Below are 26186 nucleotides of genomic sequence, written 5' to 3' on the forward strand. Positions count from 1 at the left end.
AAAATCGAAAAGATGTCTCTGATTGTAATGTTTGAAGGTCATTACTCATCCTATTGGAAAAGTGAGAACAATTTTTTTAAATGGTAACTTTCAATTTTCCATTAGTAAGACGATTACAGACATTGTTGAACAAAATCGGTAGCTTTGGGCCTATTTGTAATGCTTCGTCTGAGCATCTCTGATAGGTTATGTACATAGTGTTTTTTTAATTTTCCAACTCAAATACGACTTTCAGTGAAAAATAAACTTGAAACGGAGATTTATGTAATGTTTGTATAATTGTATACCTTTTGAATGGTGAGTCTTCTTTATATAGTTGTGTATGGATCAAATAAGAAGTTGAACTTTCTCTTTTCTCATAATTTTCACCATTAAAACACCAATGCAAAGCTTCAACAGCTAAATATGATCTTGGAGGAAGATCATGGTTTGATTTTAATATGTCCCTACTCCCTATCAACAACGAAGTTTCAAGTGGTGGGGCAAAGAGTATGGTTAATGGAGGGATTCTTAGGTTTTGCGAGTCGTAGAAGATTTTGTGTTTTGTAATCAACTTGACTCGGTCGACGTAAATAGATCAGTCAACCCGAATGTGAGTGTGGTGGGTAGAAGAATGAGAAAGAGATTTAATCTTTCAGAGATAGTCAGCTATTGAGGGATCTCTTCTTCTGATAGTTTGAATTTGTTGTCTCATGGAAGAGATCTTTGCCTCAAATTCCTCAAGAGAAATTTTATAGGCAATGCCCATATTTCTTTAAAGGCAATGCCTGCAATAATCAAGTTTTGGCGGTTATCATCACCCAAGTTATCTTTTCCTCTCTCTTCAAAATAAGGAACTAAATCAAGCCCTAGATGTCAAACCCGAATCCCTAAACCCTAGTTTCATCTCATCGAAAATATCAAAGTCACCGGTTACTGGCGACCTTTGAAATGCACCACCCATTGTGTTTGTCTCCTCAAACTCTAAGTGCAAGTGATACCATATTTGTTAGAAACCACCATGGATGAAGAAAGTTCCAAAAATATTAGGGATACGCCAAAAGACTACACCAAAACGATTTCTGCCCAAAATTCTATTTCTAAAGCGGTATGTGAGCATTCCCTAATACTTCGATTCGTGTTTGAAGGAGTAAATTTCGGCATTGATTAAAAAAATTGATGTCGACCTCAAAATTGGTCTGGTTCGATCGAGTTCGTGTGTATAGCACGATGTGACCAGACCGATTTCGACATACTTGTTTTCTGTTATTGAAATCGGTGAGGTTGTACCGATTTGCACTGCCCCCACCGGTGTGGCCACACCGATTATCACTGCCTCTATCGGTACGAGCCCACCGATTCAACAACAGGAACTTAATTTTGTTAAACATCTTTAAATATTGCGTCAACTCCAGACTAAAATGGTCGGTAGAAACGCTTCAATTAAGACTCAAAGCAACCCCAAACAGAGAAATTTAGTTTTGGGTCAAGATTTACAGAAATTCGATCTCCCGAATTCTAGGGTTTATGGACAAATAAAATGGGAGAAAGATGGAGAGGAGAGTTGTAGTGAACGCAAGTTAAGTATGGCCGATCTTGAGAGAGAGAGATTTGAAGAAGAAGAAGAAGAAGAAGAAGAAGAAGAAGAAGAGATCGACGAACAACGTAGATCGATTATCTTCTCTGAATTTGGGGAGGGGTTAAGAACGATTATCTTCTCTGAATTTGGGGAGGGGTTAAGTCAAAAGACTTTGACTTAACGATTGACCTAACAACATTAATTACGCCGTTAGGTCAAACCGTGGTTGAGGCATTGCCTCCTACCTATACATTGCCTCTAACCAAATTCGGGCTTGCCTTTAGCGAGATTGCCTATAACAAGCTTGGGCATTTCCTATAAAATCTCCCTAAATACAATTTCAAGATATTTTCAAATTTCTCTAGCTGAGGTTAGTCCAAGCACATTAGTAGATATTCAGTCAATAGAGGTAGTCTTTAAACATAAACGAACAAAGCTATCAGCGATTCAGTTCTTCTCCATTGATTATACAACGAATTAGGTACTTCTTTGTCATCTCCGTTTATTATCTTAGTTTGAGGTATCACTGAACCATCACCGAACCCAATTTGTTTTGTGCTTATAAACATAGTTTCCATCTGATCTTTCCAAATAAGATAGTTTGTTCCTTCGAGTTTCTCCAATACAAATTTGCAACATTCGATATTGAATTACTTGGAATTGAATAGGAGGTAAAGAAAGGTGAGGAATAAGAGGCGTCTCTAGAAAGACTTATTAAACAACTTAACAACCTTTCGTGGGTGCTGTTAGAGTTACAACTATAATGAAGCCATATGCTAATTCTATAGGTACTCCTATGACTAGTTTCTCATTTATTCTAACATCACAGTAACACTCTCTTCCTTTCAACCATTAGAGACTTTAGATTGAGCTTGGTCATCATCCAGCAAGCGGTCCACACTCGCTTCCCCATGGTACTAGGAGAAACTGAGCGCTCAAAGCTCTGCCTATAAGGGCAATGAGACAACTTAGGTGGACGTTTTACAATTTTAAGTGGCCATTGCTCGCCCAAGCCCGCCACAGTTGTTAGGCACACGAGATATCTCGTGCCGGGTCAAGCAAACATTTTCTTTGATATACAATATCATAAAAAATTAGCGAGAACCCAACCATGAACCAATTCTAGTATTCTAACAATTACCAAGTAAGTGGACAAGTTTTCCAACTATGAACAATTCTTTCAATTACTTTATAATATCATTTAGGTGGACTACCCTCAAAGTTAACCTAGACTTTTCTTGGAAGTACACCAACAAGAGAAAATCACATAAAATGACAAAAGAAAAAAACTAAAAGTCAAGGAGAGCACCTAACTCCATATGGAACATATCTTTGCCCTTTTCAGGCTATAGCAGTTGACCATGAACCTTCCTTCAATACTTACTTCTCCAACTTTCTCTCTATTCTTTTCCACCATTTTCGTATGAGACTTCCCTACATCAGCAATAACCTACCTTCTTCCTTTCCTTTTGAAATTCCACAATAACTTTGATAACTTCAAAGATAAGCAAGTACTCATTCTATATATATATATATATGACTACCAAACCTTCTTCCTTCCTCAACTCTTATCAATACATATTAACTTCTAATTTCTCTTTAAATTGTTTCATAGCTCAAATTTTGATCAATTAATCAGTTCTTAAGATACCCTTTTGACCGATAAATCGGAATCTGTTTATGTTTTTTTGATTGAAACTAATCAAATTTAAATGGAGAAAACATCAACCAACTCCCTCTTACCAACTTTCTCATTAGCTGGCCTAATTGGGTTTCTCTTATTCCATGGGATTTTCAAGTGGGTTAGTATAGCTCAAGATTTCTCTTCATTTTTTGACTTTTTTTTCGGCTCGTCGTCTAAGCGTCGATTGGAGAAGAAGAACATCAAGAATGACATGCCAATAAGTACTTGGGAGAAGGAAGAAGAATCACAGGAAGATGATGGGAAGCTAAGTAGAGAAGATATAGGGATGGTAATGAGAGAAATGAAACTCAACTATAATCGAGAAGGTAAGAATCTTGAACAGAGATTAGGGTTGGATGATTTGCTAGTCATGTTCGAAGAGAAAGAACCCGAAATAGAGGAAGTAAAAGCGGCTTTCGATATAATTGACAAAAACAAAGATGGATATATAGATACAACAGAGTTACAAAGTCTTTTATGTAGTTTGGGTTTTCGAGAAGGATCGGTTATGGAGGATTGTGAAAGGATGATTAGAGCTTTCGATGAGAACAGAGACGGACGAATAGATTTCAATGAGTTTGTAACATTAATGGAGAACAGTTTTTGCTGATCCCTTTTTGTTCTTGTATAGTTTAAACCAAAATTAGCATTTCATTTCTTGATTTTAAAGATATTTTTGAGTGATTATATATTTCTAATTCGAGATTATATGAATTTTGAGAACTTGAGAAGAAAACCCACCATGAAAATAACAGGCAAATGTCAACAACCCTTGATTTGAGTGGTTAATATGTTGATCTTAATCCTCTAGGTCTCGATCACGAGACACTGATACATATTGCCTTTCCAAAAACAAATTAACAAGCAAATAAAACACTATAAGAAACTATATTTCTATGAGGCATCACTAGAAAAATGATGGTCATTATTAACGGGTTACTTATAACTGCCGGGAGTAAGCCGTTACAAATAACTTATTTATCACGGCTGCTTGAGAAAAGACCGTTACAAATACGTGATTTATAATGGCAAAACCCTAAGAGCCGTTTTTTTCTTGTTGAAAGCAAATACATTAAACTTTTAGAGTCTATTACAATATCCAAATTCGAAAAACAAACATAACAGTAAATAAAGTAAAATAACAAAATTACATGATTGAGGAATTGCACAATATAACTTCGATTAGTGGAGCTTCCTTCATTATGTAGCTTTTAAGTCTGATAACTCTTCAAGAGGATGATCTGAAATTTTGTTCTTGAGAGTCCTTCCGGTTAATTGAAAGATGAAACTAGTACCTAACTTCTTGTAACATTGAAGATGGATTAAACAGACACCCAAAGTTCCAGAACGAAACGAGGATGTCTGTAAGGTGGAACCAAATGATGATTCCGAGTTATCCCGCCAGTATTCTCCATATACAGAGACCATATCCGCTCGAGTTCCACAAAGTAGAATCTGATCAGGCACCTAGTATATGGGATCGTCGTCATAACCCGAGTATAAATACCCAGCTAATCCGACAAATGATCGCAAATGAATTGTGAAAAGGGGTGGAAGTGAACATGTTAAGGAACTTGGATAAGTAGTTAAATCTATTCGAAAATCAAACACAAAAGTAATCGACAGAGATTGAGTTGAGGAATGAGAAACAAAATGTGAGCTACAAAGATAGACATAACTATGTGAATCGTAGTGTCTTCCTGGGTCGAAAGGTAAGTTAATACTTCTGTTAAATCTTTTATAAGACAGAGGGTATGAACTCATGAGCCACAAAGTTAATAGATGGATCCATATAAACATAAATTGATCTCATTCGTTAAAAACTTTCTTGGTGTTGTAATGTAAGATGGTAGAAGAAGATCCAAGGTTAAAGTAATGTTCAGTTAAGATAGAAGAGAAGTTTGAACCTAGGGTTTGGTCATCGTTTAACATGAGAGGGATGAAAACCACCACTATTTCATGCGCTCTAAGCTTGTCCTCTAAAGATGCGCGTCTAAAAATCAAGAGATGCAGAAAAATAGATATTCATGTGGAAGTCCTAGTACAGACAGATCTAAAGATCACAATAACCAACATAAAGGTGCCTAAAACCATTCAAGAAACTCTAATTAAGGATGAGAAGTAAGGCCTAGACTAAGGAATAGATATACAAAAGTAAAGAAGAAACCAGATTACTACCCTGAATGTGCTGACGTGATGATGAATATAGGGTTATGTTTTTGCTTCTGTTGTCTCCTCACCGGCTGCAATTTATATAGGGCTTTGTTGTGGAACAGATTGCTGACTCTGATTCGAGATTACTCTGACCAATTCATAGATTTCCTGAAAGTTAGATTTAGTTGAAAGAGGCCGTGATTTTGCTGGTTGTGTTGGTTGATTGTGAGTGTTTTGGAGTTTAAAGATTAGGGTTTACTTGGGGTAACTTATTTCTGATAGTTGAGAGGAAAAATAATGGAGGCAAGATGTTGATTAATCGTATGTGGGATTATGCTGGTAGGTTAGATGAGAAGATGTTATTGCATGCAGGATTTGGGTGGTTGATTAGGTGGATTTGGTTGATCTTGGAGTGGTTTAGGGTTCGTTTTGAGGAAAAAATAAGAGGGAAGAAAACCAATCGCCTGTTGACGTCAGGCTGGACTTTCTCTCTCTTCAAAAACCCTATTCCTTTATTACCAATTTCTGACTGTAATTAAGAGTTGTTATATATAACACATTATAACAACTTGTGGATCGGAAATGCTAGATAACCCAGCAAATTTAACCTACTTGGTTGACAAGTACAACTAGACCACACATCAAAAAAAAAAAAAAAAAAACTTAGATAAAATCTGGGTCGTTTATTTTGTGGTCCAGATGTACTTGTCAACCAAGTGGGTTGAATTTGCTGGATTATCTAGCATTTCCACTTGTGGATAAAACCGTTATAAAATGTAAAGACACAGAAAGGTAAGTGCTTTAGTTGTAGTTGGGATGTTATAACGACTTGATAATGTTTTACCATTTTCTTGTAACGGCTTGATGTTGTTTTACCATTTTTTTGTAACGGCTTCTACATGAAGAGTCGTTAGAAATGGATTATGTATAACGGATTCTTTTAGGAAAGCTGTTGTAAATACCCCATGTATTTGTAACGTCTATTTTAAATCTATGTAGTTACAAATACCTTAAATAATTGCGCCGTATTATTTGTAACGGGTCAATCGTTGCAAGTACTTAAGTTGTAACGGCCTTTGTCTGTTTGAGCCGTTACAAATGTGAAAAACCCTAAATATCATGGAACCTGAGATGAAATCCAAGAGATAAAGAAATTTCAACCTTACTCATGGAACCTGAAAATGGGAAATATATTTGTGAAGAACTACCATATAATGTACAAATTAACCCATAAAATGTATTCCACTTTCATAATTATTTAGAAAACATGAGATAGAATTTTCGAATTTTAAAAACCCTTCATGTTCCTGCGTCTAATTATGTGTATATGGGATTAGCAAGCCATATCGGTATCCTACTGGTTATGATATTGGGTCTTTTCTCATGAACAATGCTCTGATCAGAGAGATTAAAAAATTGAGTTTTAGGCTCCTCTAATTTAGGTTCATTGTAGAATTCTTAGCAGATTTTGTAGTTTTAGTTTAAAAATCCATCACATAAGAAACTTCTAACCAATTGTCATTCCCATAAGAAGACACCCTCGGTAAATAAGACACTCTTATGTGTTTAGGTGTCCAACTATCATTTTTATGCTCACCCTACCAATAAGAGTGAGGTAATTTCATTCAAGGATAATCCAAATCTCATATCCATCATCCATCCATCTTAGTCCATTGCTTGTTTTAAATATATATAAACATCAATGAATTAAATATGTCTGTCAATGGACTTTCTGTTAATAAGCAATGTATGGGTTCATTGCTTCTAAGGTGTACTCGATCTGAGTCGATGATAGGATATCGTATGATTAACATATCTTTATTTGTTTCATGGAAGTTAGAAATCATGGACAAATCTTGGATGATCGATGATAAAAGGAGATCAGAAAAGTTTGCGGATGGTGTAAAGGCGTTCTTGGATTTTGCATTTGCTCACGGACCTGTTATCAGAAGTATGGAAGGTGATCAAATAAAGTGTCCGTGTGGGAAATGTAATAACTCTAGGTGGGCAGTTAGAGAAAGTGTTATGGAACACTTGTATTTCTACGAGATGGCGAAATAGTACACAACCTGGCATATGCATGGAGAACCTAGACCGATAGTACCGAATCCTATGCCCGCACCAATAAAGGTCACTAATAAACAAGTCTTTGTCGGCAACAAAAACAAAGACCTTGAAAAGTTGGTGCGAGACGCTTATGGAGTCCATGACAACTCTAGAGTAGATGTAGATGGGGGGACAAACGAGGTTGAAGACAAAGACCTTGAAAGGTTGTTACAACAGAGGAAGAAACCATTGTACTCGGGTTGTGATAAAATGAATATGCTGCCTTTTGTTGATAGATTATGAACTATTAAAACAATGGGAGGTCGGAGTAATGCGTCTTTTGAGTCAATGCTCAAGTTATTGCATGAAGCTCTTCCTGACGGTTGTAATCTTCCAAAAAATCTTACTCAGTGCAAGAAGATCATCTCAGATTTGGGAAACGAAAATGACGAACTCAAAAAGAAAGTGGCTGAACTTGCGGCAAACCAAGCTGTAATGCTTGAAAGGCAAGAGAAACAAGAAAGAGATATTGCTGCACTTATGGAACTCATGCAACAACAACAACGACAACCACCTTCTTCTGAATCTTCACAACACCTCTAGGTAAGTTTATGGTTGTTGTGCACTCGTGCACTTATAGCTTCATCTGTTTGTTGTTCGCCATTTTAATATCTTATCATGTTAAATGTGTTCACTTGTTGTTAAATGTGTTTATTTGGTGTTAAATGTGACTTAATGGTTAAATGTGTTCATTTGTTGTTAAATATGTAAAAGTTTTACAAATAGTGTCCACTATATATGTTAATTTTGTCTACTTAGTTTGTATGTGTTGAAATTGCAGAAAAACCATCATTTCATGATTTTAGTTGCTGAACTGTAAGCTTTTCAAGTGCTCCAAAGCTTTTGATGTCTTAGACTTGAGATTTCTTGAGCTTTGAAGGTTTTGTTGAGCTTTGATCTGCTCTTACTTTTGTTTTGGGATCTATTCTAATTTTGCTCTTACATTTGTGTGAACAGTGTGGTAAACTAATTCGACTGTCTAACGGAACTTTTGTAGACAAATAAAAGGTACTTTCTGATTATTATTGTCTGGTTCATGAAAAAATCATCGTTTAGCTTTAATAGTTCTGATTCCATTAAGAAAAATAACCACTTAGATATGATTTCCATCCAAGCAAGTAACGATATTGTTTATGTTTATAAGCGTAAAGCGCTATTATTACACAAGATATGAGTTGATAGCTAGTGTAGGCACAGATACAACTATGGTGAAATCTAGCGAGAAATCAGATCAAATAATAGCGATACGGCTTGTTCCCTTCTTCTGCATTCTTGTTAAGACCGTTTGGTCCGAATGTGAACTTCTCTAATTTGATATTACTCTTCTTACTCGTAATTGTTTTTGTTGATTATCTTCAAATTTATTAAGTCTGATCTGATTTTGCTTTTCAAATTTCCTTCTTTAGCTTGCAAGGCTAAAGGATCAGATCTTAGAGTTCATTTTAAGGTGTCTCATTAAGATTAGTATCTGGTTTTGCAACATTATTTCTTGATTAGTCCAAAAAGATTGAATATGAGTAAAAAATTCATTAACTCTGCTATTTTTCACTATGACTAGTAAGTGTTTATCTTGTTCTGTTATAGGTTTTTAGTATCAACTGTTGATTAGGTTTTTCTTTTCTGTAGTGAACTGTGAATAGCATTAGTTTCCGTTTAGATTACAGTTCTCTGTTATAAACAGAAACCTTCTGTATTTTTTGACTACTGATATAGTTGTTAATGAAGTACTATGACAAAGTGCATTAGTGTTTGAGACTTCATATTAGTACTTTTATTTATATTGTAATGTCAAAACATTTGCCTTAAATATAACTTAGGTATGCAGATTCTGCGTCAGTGGAAGAAACTGGTGGTGCTCGGGTCACTTTGTGAAGAATGAAGAGGGTGGAAACTCTATAACCGCGATTGTGTTCTTTTGTGAACATGTACTGGCAGTAGCTTAAATGACCAATTGAGACAGCAGTTGATGATGGTGTTGTCATGCTATTGCCCCTCATGTTTTGGAACCCATGTTTTTTTATGGAACAATCAAGTTACTTGATATTTGAAGATGAATTAATGATGTGCAGGTGAACTTTATTGAAGTATATTGAAGAAAAGGAAGATATCTAGAAGATATCTCCCCAAGATAGAAAGAAATACATAATATAGCAATTGTAATTTTAATTGTTTCCTCTTTGTAATATTTCCTTATTTATTATTTCTCCACAAACCCTATTGTAATCTCTATAAATATGTACCCAAGTCTATCAATGAAATCACCTTTGATTATTGTGTCTTCTTCAATTTATTATGGTATCAGAGCACAATTAATATTTCCTGGAGTTTTTTTTTAAGATTATTGGTTTCTTCGGCTTTTATTCAACTCAAGGAGCTCTAAGGATTCTTATTATTTTAATACTCTACTCCATCTTCAAAGGTCAGTTATTATCAACATATTTTTCTGTTTTTTTTTCCAATTTTTTCGAAATTTTTTTCGAATTTTTTGCGATATTTTTTTATTATTTAGGTCAGAAACAAATTCTGTTCCGTTCCAGAACAGATTTAACCTAATCTGGTCGGTTCTGTTCCGTTCCAGAACAGATTTAACCTCATCTGGTCTATTCCAATACCAGAATAGACATAACCCGGTTTATTCCATCCCAGAATAAATCTGTTCTGTTCCGTTCCAGAACAGTTTTAATCTAATCTGGTCTGTTCCAATACCAGAATAGACATAAAACCAGAACAAAACTAAAACAAGTCCCAGATCGGAACCCTAATTTGGTTCCCGATTTCTAGGCTTCTTCTCCGACGAACTGGCCCTCTAGGGTTTCAGAACTTCCGCCGGCAAGGGGTGATACCGGAAGCATTCGCCCCTTCTAAACCACCGGAATATCACTTCCGACGACAGGACCATACAACTCGCACGATTTCCTCTCTAAAACCGAGATATTTCACTCCGGCGTTTCTCTCTCTACACCATTCAACTTGATCGAAAATCCTAGCTTTTGATCGGTTTCATTACGACCCACCATCTCGGTTTTTTATTACCCTGTGTCCCCTTAATCGGGACCCTAATTTTGGCCGGAAATCGACACCCTGTTCCTTTGATCGGAACCCTAATAAGGCCGGCGACAATTTTGACCGGAACCCTAATTATTGGCCGGCGACAACTCACGCAACAGAGTCAAACCTAATTGACCTCGACTTTGTTGCTTTGACCCTTAACTTTCACATATTGACTTGACTAAAAGTCAGTCAACTTTGACCCAGATTCTGTCCTTGACCGACCCAAACATCTGACCCCTTTTTTGTGACACCTCACGTTTGTGACGTTTTTTTTTTTACCACAGTACACAACTGTTGGGACTATTCACTTGAGACAGCATCTACTGTCCCTTTTCCTTTCCAACACTTCTGTTAGTTGTGACAATCTGAACCGTCCCTTCTAATTTATTGTGACGCTGCATTTGAACATTTTGAACCGTCACTTCTAATACTATTGTGACGTTGAATTTAAAATAGATTATTTTCTTCTATTTCTTACAGAATAATGACTTCTGGACAATCTGCCAACATCAGTGATCTGAACTCGAATACCGATGACACTCCACCGATGACAGATTCAACTCCCCTCCAACAAATATGTGAGGCTTATTATGTGCATCCTTCGGACAATGCAACTTCCGTTGGTGTTAACCCCGTTCTTACCGGGCCAGACTATGCTGAATGGGCTCACAGTATGCATGATGCTCTTATCATCAAAAATAAGCAAGGTTTTATCGATGGGTCGCTCCCGAAACCGACGGATCCTGCGCAACTTCATGCATGGATCCGTTGTGACACCATGGTGGCTGCTTGGATATCCAATTCTGTCAGCGAGGAAATCCGACGTAGCACGAGACGTTCGGCTTCTGCTTTTGATCTTTGGAAAAATTTGAAGGAGCGTTTTGCTACGTCTAACGCTACCTACATTTATCAACTGAAGAAAAAGATTTCTGCCCTTACTCAGGAGCACCAGACTATTTCAGCTTATTACTCTCAGTTGAAGTCTTATTGGGACGAATTGGATGCTATCATTCCACCCACTTCATGTGCATGCCCTGTTGGCAAAACAACCATTGAATACCATCTTACCTCGCGTACAATTGAATTTCTCATGGGTCTTCATGCACGTTATTCTGCAACTTGCAATAACATCCTTCTAATGGAACCGTTACCTTCTCTGGCTAAGGTATATAATTTGGTCATTCAAGAAGAGCAGAAGAACAAGATCAATGCTCCCTTTGACTTTCATGCTTTCAACGCCAAGATCACGGCCGCTAACAAGCTGAAAGAAAGTGATTTACCTCCCCCGAGAAATAAGCGAATTCGTCCTTATTGTACTAAGTGCAACCTTCATGGACACACTGCTGACACTTGTAACAGAGATGTAATGTGCACTCATTGCAAACGTCTCGGTCACCCTGTTGATCGATGTTATCTTCTCCATGGTCGCCCCCCTCGTCCAGGTGGTGCCCGTAGCACTTCTCAGGGTTCCAGCTCTTCTCCAGCTCCAACTCTTACCAGAGAAGACTATGACCGCATTATGGCAGTTGTCAATGCACAGACTCCTTCCAGTTCTGCTATGATGTCAGGTACTTCCCTATCTCATCCTTCTGTTTGGATTGTTGATAGTGGTGCTTCAAACCATGTTTGTTTTTCATTAGATGCTTTTAGCTCTTATGCTTTAGCACCACCATCTTGTTATGTTCAAATTCCCGATGGAGCGTCTTACTTAGTCAAATATATTGGCAGAGTCACTTTTTCTGACTCTCTCTCTATTGACCAAGTTTATTACATTCCTAATTTCAAATTTAATTTGATGTCTGTAAATCAGACTTGTAAATCTTTGAAATCTGGTGTTTATTTTGATTCAACTCATTGCCTTTTTCAGACGATCTCAAATCATCAGGAGATTGGTCGGGCTGATGCTATTGATGGACTCTACATTCTCCGTAGGAATTTTACTGCACTTGCTTTGAATAAGTCAATCGACGTCTGGCACCGTCGACTTGGACATCCTAATTTAGGCCGTTTACGTACTTTATCAGAACGTTTCCCGTTTATTTCGTTTAATAAGATGCATGAATGCGTTGTATGCCCTATGGCAAAACAATCTAAGTTGGTTTTTAATAAAAGTAGTAGTTTTAGTACTTTTGCTTTTCAACTTATTCATGCTGATATTTGGGGACCCTTTCCGGTTCCATCTTTAACCAACAAGCGTTATTTCCTCACACTTGTTGATGACTTCTCCAGATTTACTTGGGCATTCCTTATGCAAACCAAGTCTGAGACTAAAACACATTTAAACTTCTTTTTTCAGTTTGTTTCTAAACAATATCATAAGAAGATTAAATCTATATCCTCGAGTCCTGAAAATACATTTTCAAACCCGATTGAAACATTTCGTTCTGATAATGGAGCCGAGTTCTTATCCAATGATCTCCAAACTTGGTTCCATTCTCATGGAATTCTCCATCAACGCAGTTGCGTCTCCACACCCGAACAAAATGGTGTCGTCGAACGTAAACATCGTCATTTACTCGATGTTGCTCGCGCTTTGCGTTTTCAAGCACATCTCCCTTTAAAATTTTGGGGGGAATGTTTAAAAACGGCAACCTATTTAATCAATAGAATGCCGACTCCAATACTTTCATACAAATCTCCTTATGAAATGTTATATGATTCTCCACCGGACTACTTAGCTCTCCGAGTTTTCGGTTGTTTATGTTTTGCAACCAATACCAACATCCAAAATAAGTTCGATCCTCGAGCTAAACCTGGAATATTTGTTGGTTATCCGCCTGGGAAGAAAGGATACACCATTTACGATTTAGAGACACACAATCTCTATGATTCCCGGAACGTGCGTTTTTTTGAGGATAAGTTCCCTTTCGCTGAACGTCAATCGACATTCTCTGAACCTACCTCCTTCACTCCGCTTTCATCGGACGCCTATTACTTCAGTCCCATCGACGATACCCACTCGCCTCATCCGGACTTGTATACTCTCCCGTCTTTGGTCGACGACCATTCACACTCTTCCACTAACGCGACCCCCATCCCACCTATTGTGTTAGACTCCTCCTCTTCCGCTGCTTCTTCCTCGGAGGAATCTCCCGAGCTTCCTTCTGACTCTGTTATTCCCTCGCAAGGTATTTCCCCTCTGCAAGGTGCTTCTCCTTCGAAAGAACCTTCACCTTCGAATTCTGACACCACCCCGGTTTCAGCTACTTCTCCCGAAGAACCTTTACCTTCTTCTCGACCAGTCCGTACAACGAGACGTCCTGCCCATCTGGCTGACTATCTTTGTTCTTGTACTACTGCACCTACGACTTCCACCAAATATCCCTTAACTGACTATGTCAGTTTTGAAAAATTCACCCCTTCTCATCGAGCATTTCTTACTTCCGTTGTCAATACGGAGGAACCCACATCCTATTCCGCCGCCAAGGCTTTTCCAGAATGGCGTGCTGCAATGGATAAGGAAATTCAAGCTCTTGAACAAAATCAAACTTGGTCATTAACTCCCTTACCCCCGGGAAAGAAACCAATTGGTTGTAAATGGGTGTACAAAATCAAATACCGCTCTGACGGATCAATTGAACGTCATAAAGCGCGACTCGTTGCCAAGGGTTATACTCAAGTAGAAGGCATCGATTATCATGATACTTTTGCCCCAGTCGCCAAATTGGTCACTGTTCGTGCACTTCTTTCCGTTGCTGCCATTAAAGATTGGCCCCTCCATCAGTTAGATGTGAATAATGTTTTTCTTCAAGGTGACTTGGATGAAGAAGTCTACATGACTATTCCACCTGGGTTTTCCAGGACTGGTGACCACAAAGTATGTCGCTTGCACAAATCCCTTTACGGATTAAAACAAGCTTCTCGACAGTGGTTTGCCAAATTTTCTACCGGCTTACAAGCTGAAGGTTTTAAACAGTCATCTTCTGATCATTCACTGTTTTGTTTTTTTGATGGTCCGACTGCCATTTACGTCTTAGTTTACGTAGATGACATCATTATCACCGGCAATAATGCCTCGGAAATTTCATCTCTTCAATTACGTCTCGAGAAACGTTTTTCTCTTAAAAACCTTGGACGACTTCAATACTTTTTTGGAATCGAAGTATCTCGTTCCCCAAAAGGCCTTTTCCTTTGTCAACGCAAATACACGTTGGACATTCTTCGCGACTCGGGTCTCCTCGGAGCTAAACCAAGTCTTTTTCCTATGGAACAACATTTAAAGTTATTACCTACTGATGGTACGCCATTAGACGATCCAACTTCGTTTCGGCGTCTTATTGGTCGACTTTTATATGTCACGGTGACTCGTCCTGACATTTCATTTTCTGTGAATTACCTTAGTCAATTCATGCAAAATCCCCACTCCAATCATATGGATGCGGCTACTCGAGTTGTTCGTTATTTGAAAGGCACCATGAATCATGGCCTCCTTCTCTCTTCGTCCAGCACTCTAACTATTTCTGGTTTTACCGACTCTGATTGGGCTAGTTGTCCCATCACCCGTCGCTCGACCACCGGCTACTTCACTATGCTTGGTTCAAGTCCGTTGTCTTGGAAGTCCAAGAAACAACCGACTGTTTCCCGATCCTCGGCTGAGGCAGAATATCGGGCTCTAGCTACACTCACTGCGGAACTGCAGTGGCTGAAATATTTGTTTCAAGACCTTCGTGTCTCAATTCCAGAACCCTTTCAGGTCTTCTGTGACAATATGGCGGCTATGCACATTGCCGCCAATCCTGTCTTTCACGAACGAACAAAGCATATCGAGATCGATTGCCATTTCGTTCGGGAGAAAATTGAATCTGGTCTTATTAAGACGACTCACCTTCGCTCTGCCGATCAGTTAGCTGACATCTTTACGAAACCACTTGGTTCAGATCCATTTCATCGGTTACTCTCCAAGTTGGGCTTGATTCAGATTCCTTCCCCTGCTCCAACTTGCGGGGGGGTATTGAAGTATATTGAAGAAAAGGAAGATATCTAGAAGATATCTCCCCAAGATAGAAAGAAATACATAATATAGCAATTGTAATTTTAATTGTTTCCTCTTTGTAATATTTCCTTATTTATTATTTCTCCACAAACCCTATTGTAATCTCTATAAATATGTACCCAAGTCTATCAATGAAATCACCTTTGATTATTGTGTCTTCTTCAATTTATTAAACTTAGATCGAATCTTGGCTATTAATATCATATTTCTTTGGTTTGAATTGTTATCTTGTCTGATTTTTTATGTTCTCTGTTATATGAGCATGCTATAAAAAGCAGCAATTTTGCAGCTGATATTCACTGTTTTGTCCTGTTTTAAAGAATACATAACCTATTTGTAACATCTTACAGTAGATAAGCCGTTACAATAAGTACCACTTGTAAATTATAACGGCAAAACGAGGTTGACCTGTTACATGTAATAAACTTGATTTGGCGTCATAACCTATTTGTAACGCTTACAAGAGGTTAAGCCATTACAATTGGTAATGTTTAGAACGGCTTGACTTCCTCTTAGCCGTTACATATATTCATCTCGAATTGCGCTAAAATGTTGTGGTCCTTCCTTATAATAAAAGGACTCCTAGTTGAAATAGGATTTCCCTTATTCCTTATTTGGGGAAAAAATAGAAACTTTTATTTTTTTCAAACCTAAAAATGAATTCCTATTTCTATTGGTAAACCTCCTTATTTATCATTATAAAAGGGAAGGAAAGGGAAGAGATTATTCATAACTTTCAGAACAAAAAAGAAGTCGGAGAAAGAGAGATTTCTGAAGTGGTTCTTTCAAGAGAGATTGATAGAGAAGAATATTAGTTTGAAGAAAAGAAGATTATTAATCTTGTGAAGCAATTTAGTTTGTGGTTATCTTCTTCAGCCTTTCGTAATCTAGGATTTGTTCAAATCCTAAGAAGTAAGAGGTTTTTATTTCTTTGTTTCTTTGTTCAGTTTATCCACTATAGTTTTGGTGAAGAGTCGTTATCCAAGAGTGTTTCTACACATCTTAAAGAATTGGTTAATCCCCAATTGCTTTAGGAAAGATTTGTGTAACACATTATTATCATTATAGTGGAAGATTTCTGGAATAGGTCCCGTAGTTTTTTACCTTATATCTTGGAGGGGTTTTTTGCCACGTTAAATAATCTTGGTGTCTCTGCTTTTACTTTCACATTGTTTATCTTCATACTAGGGTATATCCCGTGCCCTAGGGCACAGACACTTGTATCAATCAAATGTTACGAAATTTATTGTTATATTTTATTGAGAGAGATTTTTATTAGTTATTTTTTTGTATTATTTTTTTGTTTCTTTTCTTTTAAATTAGTTATTATTTTATTGAGAGAGATTTTAATTTCTTTTTTTAACCCTTGAAATTTATTTTGTTTTTTTTTTTTCGTAAATTAGTTATTTTATTTCTAAGAAGGAAAGGATTATTGTTTTTTAAATAGGTAACTTTATTTTTACGAAGGACTATATTTTAAATTTTGAGAAGGACTTCTAGATAATATCCTTTATTAAAAAAGGATGTTTGTCCCAGTCATCGTTTTCCCTTTTGTTTTATTATATAGATTCCTGAACAAGTTAATTAGGTTATTTTTCCTAACATAAAAAACTTTACGTCAAATGCTCCGCCTATTTGTAATGGTTTTAGTTAGTAAAACGGTTACGAAAGACTATTTGTAGCGGCCTCAAAGCAGATCTAAGGTTTGGGGGAATCTTAACCCTATATTAGAGAGAACGAAGAAGATAAAGAAGAAATAATCAAAAAAGAATTAAAATTTGAAGGTCGTTAGAAAAAGTGGTTGATTGACGATCTTCGCAGGATAAGATGGTGGGGTGGAGAGATGAGATGCAGGTGAGATGTGATGTAGTGAAGGAAAAAGAGTAGATGAGGTAGCCTTTAATGTTTTAAAAAAATTTGGGAGTTCACTTCATTTACCCCCAACGGATATTTTCAAAAAAAAGTTGAAACTTATTTAGCTCTTGGAGGGCAAATTCAAATTGTTGCGCACTTATGTGGTTGAAACCGCGAGTTGGTCACAAATTGGGGTGAAAATGGATTTAATCCTTATAAAAACTCGAATTTCTTGCCTCTCTATGTGTTTATTGTTTCAAGTTTGCTTTTGGTAGTTATTGGGGGACTAAGGTCTTCCTCTTGGATTGATGTCTCGCGCCCTCATTGAACTCAACACCTTATAGAGAAGCGAATCCCCACCAGGAAGCAAGCGCGCATGTCTTTTTAATCAAAAATGAAGTTTCTATTCGAGTCTCCTTACCCTTTTTTTTGTCAACAACCCTTGGTTGGAGTGGTAAGAGGTATAATCTTCCACCTAGAGGTCAAGGGTTCGAAGCACACGCTGAACAATTCTAAAAAAAAAGTCTCTATTCTTAATTAACGAGAAATTGGAAAATTCTTTACTTTGCATCAGTGACAGGCTAGTTAAGTAGATTAGGTTCCATAGCAAGTGTTTGTTTTTTGAGTTATTAGAGATGCTTGCTTGCACGTGTTTGATGAAATGCTAATAGAAGTATCATTTGTTTGACTGAATGATATATGGACGAAGATAAAGAGCAGTGGCGTGGCTGGGAATTAGGGGTTCGGTGCCAAAAATGCTAACTGGCCTATTTCATATCGAATTTTTTTAAATAGAATAATAAATACTAACGGGCCTATTTCATATCCAAATTTTTTAAATAGAATAATAAACATAAAATTCTAATGATCCAACCATAAAAAGAAAATATTTCATCGACGAATTGAATCTCGATGGCTATTTTGAACTATATGATTTCAATTAATATCTTTATTTGACAAAAATTTCTCTTCGCATTTTTCAAAGCAAAATTGTCAACTACTAGTCGAATTTGATCTTTCCATTTAATTAATAATCTCTACTTTTATTCTTTTTTTTGTTGAAACTACTTTTATTCTTAATAACAAGAAACAAAGCTACGTTCAACAAAAAAAACAAGAAACAAAGCTAGTAGACAAGAGTAGTTATTAGTTAATATTTATATTACATAAAGAGAGATGGCACTTGAATATGGGTAGAGAGAAGAAAACAAGTGGGTAGAAAGGAAATGTAATAAGAGAGAGAATAAAACCAAAAAGGAGGAGATGAATTGGAAAAGTAGGTAGTAGGGTTGTGAGTCACCCCCTATTCTCATGCACTCATGGGATAACTCGGGCGTGTATTCAATTTTTAACCCTAATCCAAGAAGTCTAAGAAAGTAAAAAAATTTAGGGGTCCCATGTAGTGGGGGCCTGTACGGGAGCACACCCCACACCCCCACCACACGCTACTGATAAAGAGACTTTAAGGCTTTCTCAACCAACTTTGATAAAGGATTTGGAGGTTGATAATTTTACTTTTAGAGGGAGGAAAAGATGATGAAGAAGACGAATAACAAGAATAAAAAAGTATAAAGCAACATCTTTAGAGTATTTTGTAGGAATTAATTTTGAAGGCAGGGCATTTTTGTCACATTTCATGTGTGTCACTTGCATAAATTTAATTTAGGGTTATTTCCCTAATGGCCCCCTACTTTGTGACCAGCTTTCCGCCTGGCCCCCTACTTTACAAGAAATGCCCATATGGCCCCCTAAAACCGTTAACTTTAACTTTCCGTCACTCTCTCTCCTCCATCTCTTTTTCTCTCTCTGCCATGTCACGCCACCTCATCTGTTAGGCCACCTCATCACCATCTCCGGCAGAGGTCGCCGGCCGGCCAAATTTCCGGCCGGCGACCTTCAAACTAAAAAAAAAACATTTTTTTTTTCTCTCTTCCTCTCTCTCTCTAAAATTACTCCGGCGAAGGGAGACCTTCGCCGGAGTGGTCTGTTCTTCAATGAACAGACCAAGGTCTGTTCTTCAAGAACAGACCCGGGTCTGTTCTTCAATGAACAGACCGAGATCTGTTCGTGAAGAACAGATCTCGGTCTGTTCATTGAAGAACAGACCACTCCGGCGAAGGTCTCCCTTCGCCGGAGTAATTTTAGAGAGAGAGAGAGGAAGAGAGAAAAAAAAAAAAAAAAAATTTAGTTTGAAGGTCGCCGGCCGGCAATTTGGCCGGCCGGCGACCTCTGCCGGAGATGGTGATGAGGTGGCCTAACAGATGAGGTGGCGTCACATGGCAGAGAGAGAAAAAGAGATGGAGGAGAGAGAGTGACGGAAAGTTAAAGTTAACGGTTTTAGGGGGCCATATGGGTATTTCTTGTAAAGTAGGGGGCCAGGCGGGAAGCTGGTCACAAAGTAGGGGGCCATTAGGGAAATAACCCTTTAATTTAACTAGGATTACGTCTTTTGTTAGAGTGGGCCAGTGGGGGTCTATACCATATGCTCTAAAGAAAACGAGGTGTAGTCTTAATATTGACATTAAAGTAGAGGGTGTTTTCAAAATCTCCCTATTCAAATTTAGATAGGTTTTGTTGGAGGTGCATTTGGAATTTTGGATGCCTAGAGCCATTTCAATGTTTTGGTGCCTATCGAACTTGCCTCAATATGTCGAAATACAGTTTGTCGATATATTCTTTTTTCTTATTTGGTGGACTCTACGAATCAAAGTGGCTTTAAGAGCATCTTCAATGCGACCCTTAAGTAAAATTCTGAAAAATCTTAGTTATCAAGTGTCAATTAAGATTCCCTCTCTGAAGTGGCAAAAAAAAAAGATATTCAAAATTTTGTGTTTTTCCAATGAAGATCTCTAAATAAATTTCATTTGATACATATGTTACTCCTAAATTTAATAAGAAAAAAGTAGTTAGAAATAAAAGTGTTATTAATTTGAGTTTTAAATTTAATGAGGTGACATATAGAAAAACTCAAGAAAACACTTCATCCTTCTCGATAGCTTCTATAATAAATATTCCCGTATCTTCATGGAGTGTGTAACAAATAGTTGAGTTAGAAAAAGAATTTTACCATAAGATCTACAAAATTCTTAAGTGGCATAAGTTTTAGCTATTTTTTTAATATTGAACTCCAAGAGTCATTACATTTAGATGACATTGATACATCATGAATATAATATCCAATACATCATGAATTTCGACGGACACTATAACAGCCATATTAAGACATCTTGGGTCCTAAAGGTCACATAAAGTGTTGGGTTATGATGTCTTCTAGTGTTGCGAACGGAATCTCAGACATTAGTTCCGCTCTAATGTCTAACACTAGTATTTCCCGAATCTCATGCATAAGCTAATAATTAACTAAGAGTTAGAGATTACCTTAATCGTTAAATTTTCCCTCGAACCTTTCCAATCGAATGTGAAGACCAAGAACTCCAATTGTTGCTCTTCTACTCAAGACACCAGAATGAGCAACTTGATCTCCCCACCTTGCTGCTAGCTAGAACACCAATGGTGGTTTGATTAGAAGAACTCCATCTTTTTACGACTAGATAGATAGTTGGGTATTTTCTCTCTTTCTTTCTCTACTTGATGTTATAGAGAAGAACGCTTCTTGAGAATTCTTCCACTCCTTATTCAAATCCCTAAGAGACATTATATAGAACCCTTAGTTAAAATAAAATCCTAACTAGGTTTCCATAAAAGCCCTTTTGAATAAGAATTAGGAAATATTCAAAAATAGAAACTAGTTTCTATTTTCTCAATTCCCTTGCGTTGGCCGACCATATGAGGCCCATCTTGGGCAGATCTGGCTTGCCCCTATTGGGGTGCACGGTCAAGCATGGTCGTCCCCTTTTGGGGTCCAGATCACTTGTTTTGGTGTCCGACCCAAATATGCAGAAATTTTTATGTTAAAGGTGAAGAAGAAGAAGAAGAGAGAAATTTTTTTTTTTTGCGTTAAAGGTGACCAGCCAGAATTTTTATTCCGACCGGCGACCATTCGCTGGAGAAGAAATGTGAGGTGGAGAGGAGGTGGTGTGATGGAGGAGAGATAAGGTGAAGTGGAGGAAAAAGAAATAGGTGATGTGGCTTTTGTGTTTTTTTTTCGAAATATTTTCATTTTGGCCCCCGAGAGTAATTTGGTAAAAAATTTGGCCCTTTGGGGCCAAAACGAACTGCCAGACACAATTAGGAGCCAAAACGGTGAGTTAGTCATAATATGGGGGCCAAAACGGAATTAACCCTTTTTTTTCGTATGCAAATTGATGAGAGGGGAATTTTTAGATTCCACCAAGCCTTCTAAGGGGTTATCTAAACCCTTTTATGTGTATTTTTAGATCTCGCAGATAATAAACCAACTGTCTGATAACATTTGTCAATTAGTCAATAACTGTTAGCTCAGTTGGTAGTGCATCTGCTCTGAAATTCTGGAAGTTTTAGAAATTCAAGTTCAAATTCATAACAGAGGAGGAACCTAATGATTTATTGAACTTGGATTATTAAAGATATAAATACTAGCCTATAGGGTAGTTTGTGTGGCATTTAACGATTTGATCAAAATAGTTAATGACAGTTATAAACATATTTTATCGTTTTATGTGTCAAAAGTTAATTAATGTAATTATGTTTTATGAAAAAAAACAAATTAGAAAGCCATGAAAAGCCCAAAATTATTGTAAGTGTTACTAGGTAGACATAGAAAGTACTTCAGGTGTGGTTTAAGAATCATGCCTTCTCAATTTAATAAGAGTAAAGTAGTTTAACAATGTTTAATCTTAAATGTGTTTGGGGGGAGTTTCAGTTCAAAAAACCAAAAGAGGAAATTGAGGATGTATATTTGCTGGCTAAATTATGTACAATAGTAATTTAGTATGAGTTATAATTTTTATGAAGAGGAAATTCTTATCCACTTTTTCGACCCGTTTTCGTAGAAAAAGAAATTCAGTATCAGAGGAAAAAGGAGGGTGCTTCTAAAGGCACCGGGCCAAAAGGCTGTTAGCATCCAAAAAATTTATTGACTCGGGTCAATGGGCATTGACCCGAGATCTCTATAAGCACCGGTTTTTAATGTGGGTGACGTTCACCTTCGTTTGCTTCTTCTATCTTCTTCTTCCATGCTATAATTAATTATTGGCCCCAATGGCTTGGTATGAAAGCTCAACCACGCTATAATCAATTATTAGCAATTCCCACCGTTATGCTCCTTTAGTTTTGGTGCATAACTGATAGTAAGTCATCTTCCAGTAGAATGAATCAGGCTCTTACCAATTCAAGAGTTCATTAGAATTTCTTTCACTGTTAATGTTGTTTGTCAATTGACATATTTAAGTTTTGCAGTCATAGAGTACATGGTAAAAACCTGTTCAGGAATATAAAGTGGATTGGTTACATTGAATTGATAAAAAAAAAATATAGCTGAATTGCTGAAAAAGTGAGATGGTTATTGTGTTAGAGGATAACGCTAAGGTGGTTAGAGGGTTGGAAATAGAAACTCTATGTATTGTATGTAGGAATCTTGGATTGTTGTTTGGATAAAGTTGTCAGTTCATGGTTTTTAGGAGTTATCTAGAGAAAGAAAACAGTCTTGCATCGGTGAAGGTAGCTTTATTACTTGTTTATGTCAGATCTTTAGAAATGGAGTGTCACTGTTAGAAAGCATATGCTCCGATTTGAGAGAAGTCTTAATTAGTAAGCATAAGTAAGTTCATAAGATGTTCTCGCAGATGGTGTATGTACTGTTGGAATTTCTAGTTGGTGTATGTACCGTTGGGATTTCTAGTTGGTTGGTGTTAAAAGAGAAAGGAGTCGTTGGGCCTGGTGGTAACAGAGATGGATGCTAACAGCCTTTTTGATGTAGAACGCAGCGGAATTTAAGAATAAAGTAAACTAATACGAAGAACGATAAAATAACAATTAAATAACTCTAAATAACTGTAAACTCGATTAAACTTGATTGGGTTTTCTCTTCAACATCGGAATAATGGACAAACTAGATATCCTTTTATAGGATTCTGGACTTTCCTAGATAGACTTGAATTAGACTTTCCTAAATAAATAAAATACTGCAACTTCCTAAATAACTAGACTCAAATCTGGACCTTTCCAATTATTGGAAATACTAAAATAACATAATTTCCTAAACCTAAATTCTCTAATAATCATACTAAAATTGGGACTTCCTAAAGCTACTCTCCATGGCCGGATGGCCCATGACCCGGTTTAGTCATGGAAAAAGCCTCCACGCCGGGTGCCCCTGCATCAGCATCCCCTTCTCCCAAGAGGTTCGTCCCGAACCGTTTGATGAAGAAAATAACGTAATGCACCAGCAAACGGTGAACTCTGTTATGGCGATCCGTAATTCCCACTTTGTTCGACATTTGCCGAAATTTCGAAGAAGAATAAGGACCAAAACACCTTCATACCGAATCCAACGTTGCAAAGATCCTCGGAGAATCGATCTTAGAGAATATAGGTCCAATAATTTTCTACATCTCTTAACCTTTTCCTTCTCAAGATTAGCTTTCTCTTCGTCTATTTTCTTAAACTTTCTTGCTACTTCATCCAAAGTGTTCGAAACTTTTGACTGTAATTCTACTCCACTCTTTTCCATTACAGATATGGTGGTTTTAAGCTTTTCAACTTCCTTTTGTAAGTCATCCATCTTCATCTTCAGATTAGTTCCCTGTTCATTAATCTCTTCCTTCTCTCTAACAAGTTCATCTTTCTCTCTCTTCAGATTCTCAATTGATTTCAAGGAATCAATCAACTTTCCATCAACTAAATCTTTCTCCTTAATCAAAGATTGAATATTCATTTCCCTAACTTTTCCTTCCTCAATAAGTATTTCTTTCTCTTTCTCTAATTGATTCAGTTTCTCCTGAATTTCTAATCTAATTTTATCAAGTTCAATGAAATTTGATTTCAAAGTTTTAGATTCAATTACCTGAATATCGAGATTCTTCTGGATCAAATTCATCTCACGAACAACAACTTCAGAAGAACTTCGTTCACGACCTAACTCTCCATTGACGATATCAAGCTGCTTCTGCAATTTCTTGATCTCAACATCTCGATCAATCTTTTCTTTCTCTAGATTACAAAACTTCATCTCCATGTCTGATTTCTGTTCGAGAATTCGATTATTAATCTTCCAGATCCGCTTGATTTCATTCTGAGATTCTTCATTACTCTTCTCCAAATCATTCACTAAATTTCTCAATCTATCTTCTTCTTTTTGCCTCTTCTCACGATCGTTATTCACTTCAATTCTGTCATCACTGAACTCCTTATTCACCTCAATAACCTCTTTGATTTTCTCATTTAATTGATCGTTCAGTTCTTTAGCTTCTTCATTCATCTGTTCCTCTAACGCAGCTTCATTCACTAGGGTTAAGTTATGTTTAATCTCAGCTTCCATAGCTTTATCTTGAAGAATCTTCTTCTCTTCCTCTAATCTTTGATTCTCAGCTATAAATCGTTCGATTTCAATTTCAAGATCACTTTTAGATTTCATAAGAGTACTAACCTGATCACGTCGCTCCTTTGTTTCTTTCAAAAGGATATTATTAAGAGTTTTCAAGCTCGTAATCTTCTCCAATGGATTATTATTCTCCTTTGTTATTTTAGGTTTTCCTTCGTTCGTAGTTTGTGATGAAGTAATTGCGTAAATACCTATAGCTTCAACTTCTTCGTACGTTTCTTTTTCTTCTTGTTCTTCTTCTTCGTCGACTTGAACATCGTTGTGAGCGTCTTCTTCAACTTCTTTGTGTTCTTCTCTTTCTTCTTCCTTATTGAAAGTTAAAATAGACGATGAATATGGTTGACGTATTATTGTTTTGATGTCGTTCACCACATGTTGATCCTTAACTAAATCGGGTATTAGCGATGGAACTGTTTCGAAAAAAGACGGTTGTGGTTGTTGTGGTGGTGAATAGGAAAGAGAAGATGATTGTGTTGGTGGTGGAGGTGAATACGGTTGTATAAGAGGTGGTGAATACGGTGCCGGTGTAAAATAAGAGTACGAAGGTTGCGGTGGTGGTGGTGATTGTGGTGAATAATAAGTGTATGAAGGTAGAGGTGGTGAAAACGGTTGTGAATAATAAGAGTACGGAGGTGGTGTAGAAGAAGAATATGGATGTGAAGCTGTATAAGACAATGGTGGGGGTGGTGACGGTGATGATGAATACGGTTGTGGAGGGGTTTCTCGTTCGATTTCTCCCGGATTCCAATGATAATTGTACGAGTCGTTATTCGCATATAAACATGAAGAACATGAGCATTGATTCGTTATCTCTTGATGAGTATAATTTGATTGAATATAATCATCTTGACGAATATAATACGATTGATACTGATGTAACTGGTCTGGAAAAAAATTTCCAGAATCATTAGCCAAAAACTTTGGTGGCTCTGAATACCACATGATGTAGAACGCAGCGGAATTTAAGAATAAAGTAAACTAATACGAAGAACGATAAAATAACAATTAAATAACTCTAAATAACTGTAAACTCGATTAAACTTGATTGGGTTTTCTCTTCAACATCGGAATAATGGACAAACTAGATATCCTTTTATAGGATTCTGGACTTTCCTAGATAGACTTGAATTAGACTTTCCTAAATAAATAAAATACTGCAACTTCCTAAATAACTAGACTCAAATCTGGACCTTTCCAATTATTGGAAATACTAAAATAACATAATTTCCTAAACCTAAATTCTCTAATAATCATACTAAAATTGGGACTTCCTAAAGCTACTCTCCATGGCCGGATGGCCCATGAC

The 26186-nt window shown here is 36.9% G+C and overlaps 1 protein-coding gene across 1 annotated transcript; it reads left to right on the plus strand.

Annotated features, from left to right (window-relative positions):
• The first annotated feature begins 3115 nt into the window (after positions 1 to 3115).
• LOC147543094 (putative calcium-binding protein CML46) lies at positions 3116 to 3926 on the plus strand. The gene has a single exon (XM_086636165.1). It carries the CDS (start codon positions 3271 to 3273, stop codon positions 3850 to 3852), a length of 582 nt encoding a protein of 193 aa, XP_086492291.1. The 5' UTR covers positions 3116 to 3270; the 3' UTR covers positions 3853 to 3926.
• Positions 3927 to 26186: the final 22260 nt, after the last annotated feature.

This window comes from Eschscholzia californica, unplaced genomic scaffold (assembly GCF_041429995.1).
Source record: "Eschscholzia californica isolate CP2 unplaced genomic scaffold, dmEscCali1.0.p SCAF_4, whole genome shotgun sequence".
Lineage (NCBI taxonomy): Eukaryota > Viridiplantae > Streptophyta > Magnoliopsida > Ranunculales > Papaveraceae > Eschscholzia > Eschscholzia californica.

What these genes read in the sequence shown, in the direction of transcription:
- LOC147543094 (XM_086636165.1), top strand. Translation starts at nt 3,271, where the DNA reads ATGGAGAAAACATCAACCAACTCCCTCTTACCAACTTTCTCATTAGCT.